The sequence below is a fragment of the Geospiza fortis genome, unplaced genomic scaffold, assembly GCF_000277835.1.
Source record: "Geospiza fortis unplaced genomic scaffold, GeoFor_1.0 scaffold54, whole genome shotgun sequence".
NCBI classification, from domain to species: Eukaryota; Metazoa; Chordata; class Aves; order Passeriformes; family Thraupidae; genus Geospiza; species Geospiza fortis.
In genome coordinates this window covers 18,807,411-18,808,707 of record NW_005054301.1, presented here as the reverse complement: position 1 = coordinate 18,808,707, position 1,297 = coordinate 18,807,411, and the positions used below count along the sequence as shown (strand labels likewise).

At 55.0% G+C, this 1,297-nt stretch overlaps 1 protein-coding gene across 2 annotated transcripts in view; it reads right to left on the bottom strand.

Moving 5' to 3' along the window:
- Positions 1-1,297, bottom strand: part of LOC102036121 (acyl-coenzyme A thioesterase 1) — a 6,023-nt gene that overhangs the window by 4,065 nt on the left and 661 nt on the right. Inside the window, exon 2 of one of the 2 annotated variants that reach the window (XM_014311411.2) lies at positions 1,044-1,185. The exons of the other annotated variant lie outside the window; for it this stretch is intronic. Coding sequence (XP_014166886.2) covers positions 1,044-1,185 — 142 coding nt within the window. The remainder of the gene's footprint in view (positions 1-1,043; positions 1,186-1,297) is intronic. 2 annotated transcript variants of the gene reach the window in all.

The window sequence follows — 1,297 nt, the reverse complement described above, 5'->3', positions numbered from 1 at the left end:
TGAGGCTTCCCTCAGGTGTCTGCAGACTAGCATCAAATGTGTGTAACAAGCAAGAACTAGAAATTCACCTCCAGCCTCAAGGAGACAGTTGAAATCAGAGCAGTCAGAGCCTAAGGCACTGGCTGGCACAGCACATATGATTTTAGCACTGTCATGAAAGAGTTATCTGGGACAGACAGGAAGGAAAGGGGAGAGGGGAAGGCACATGATACATAGAGGAGCTCCTTGGGGTTCCAGAGATATGCTTGGTGAAAACCTCTGTATCACAGGGGGAAGGAAAGGTGGGATGCTGTGGGGGTGTGGCTACTGCAGAACCAAGGGAATGCAAGAGATGAGGTTTCCTACAGAAAACTAGCAGACATCTGGACAGTTGATGGAAGGATAACAGAGCATTTGTCAGGCAATCTGAAAAACTCACAGGCCCTTTTCATTATTTTCTGACAAAAATACTGCCAGGGCAAGTCTCTCCAATGTTTTCCTCGACTTGCTCACAGACAGGGAAGAACTGGGGACAAATGTGGCAGCAGAAGGCAACCTGAGCTACAACAATTAGGACACTACTAAGTTCAGGATGTGTGGAGAGGCTGGAAAGGGAAGCCACAGATTTAAACTCCACAGTTTAGGAGAGCATCTTCCACTTACTCAAAAGAATTAGCACCTCATTTTTCTGGAAAACAGCAAGGTCCAGGAAAAGTGCCTTGAAAACTGGCTGACTCCTCCTCCCATGGCATTTGGGAACAAAGAGTGTACTGTGATCAATGCCTTCGTGTCCACTAGAAGTCAGATAAACACACACACGTGCTTCACTACATGAGGTTGCTCCGTGTGAGGAGTAGGCCAGCAGATCAAAGCTGGTCGGGCTGATCAGGCCACGCCTTGAGGAGTGTACAATCCCTACTGGCGAGACGCAGCGACCCCTTGTCCTCTGCCGGGTGGGGAGCGCTAGTGGAGCCCAGAGGCGGTCTGGCTCCGGACCTGCGAGTGCGGGGCCGAAAGTAGAGGGAGCAACGTGGGGGAGGGAGCCCGGCATGGCCGGTACTCACCAGGGGGCAGGAAAAGCGTCGCCCGGATCCTCCCTTCTCGCACCGGGACTCTCCGCACCCCGTCCCGCAGGAACGCCCGCTCGTGCTGCGCCTGGGCCAGGAGCCGCCCGGGGCGCTCCCCGTGGCCCTCAAACACCTCCAGCTGCAGGAGGAAGGGGCTCTGCACGTCCCGCTTTACCAGCCGCCAGAAAGGCTTCTGGGGCTGCAAAGCCCAGAGCAGCCCCATGGGCTCCCGGCCGGAGAAGCCGCCTCCC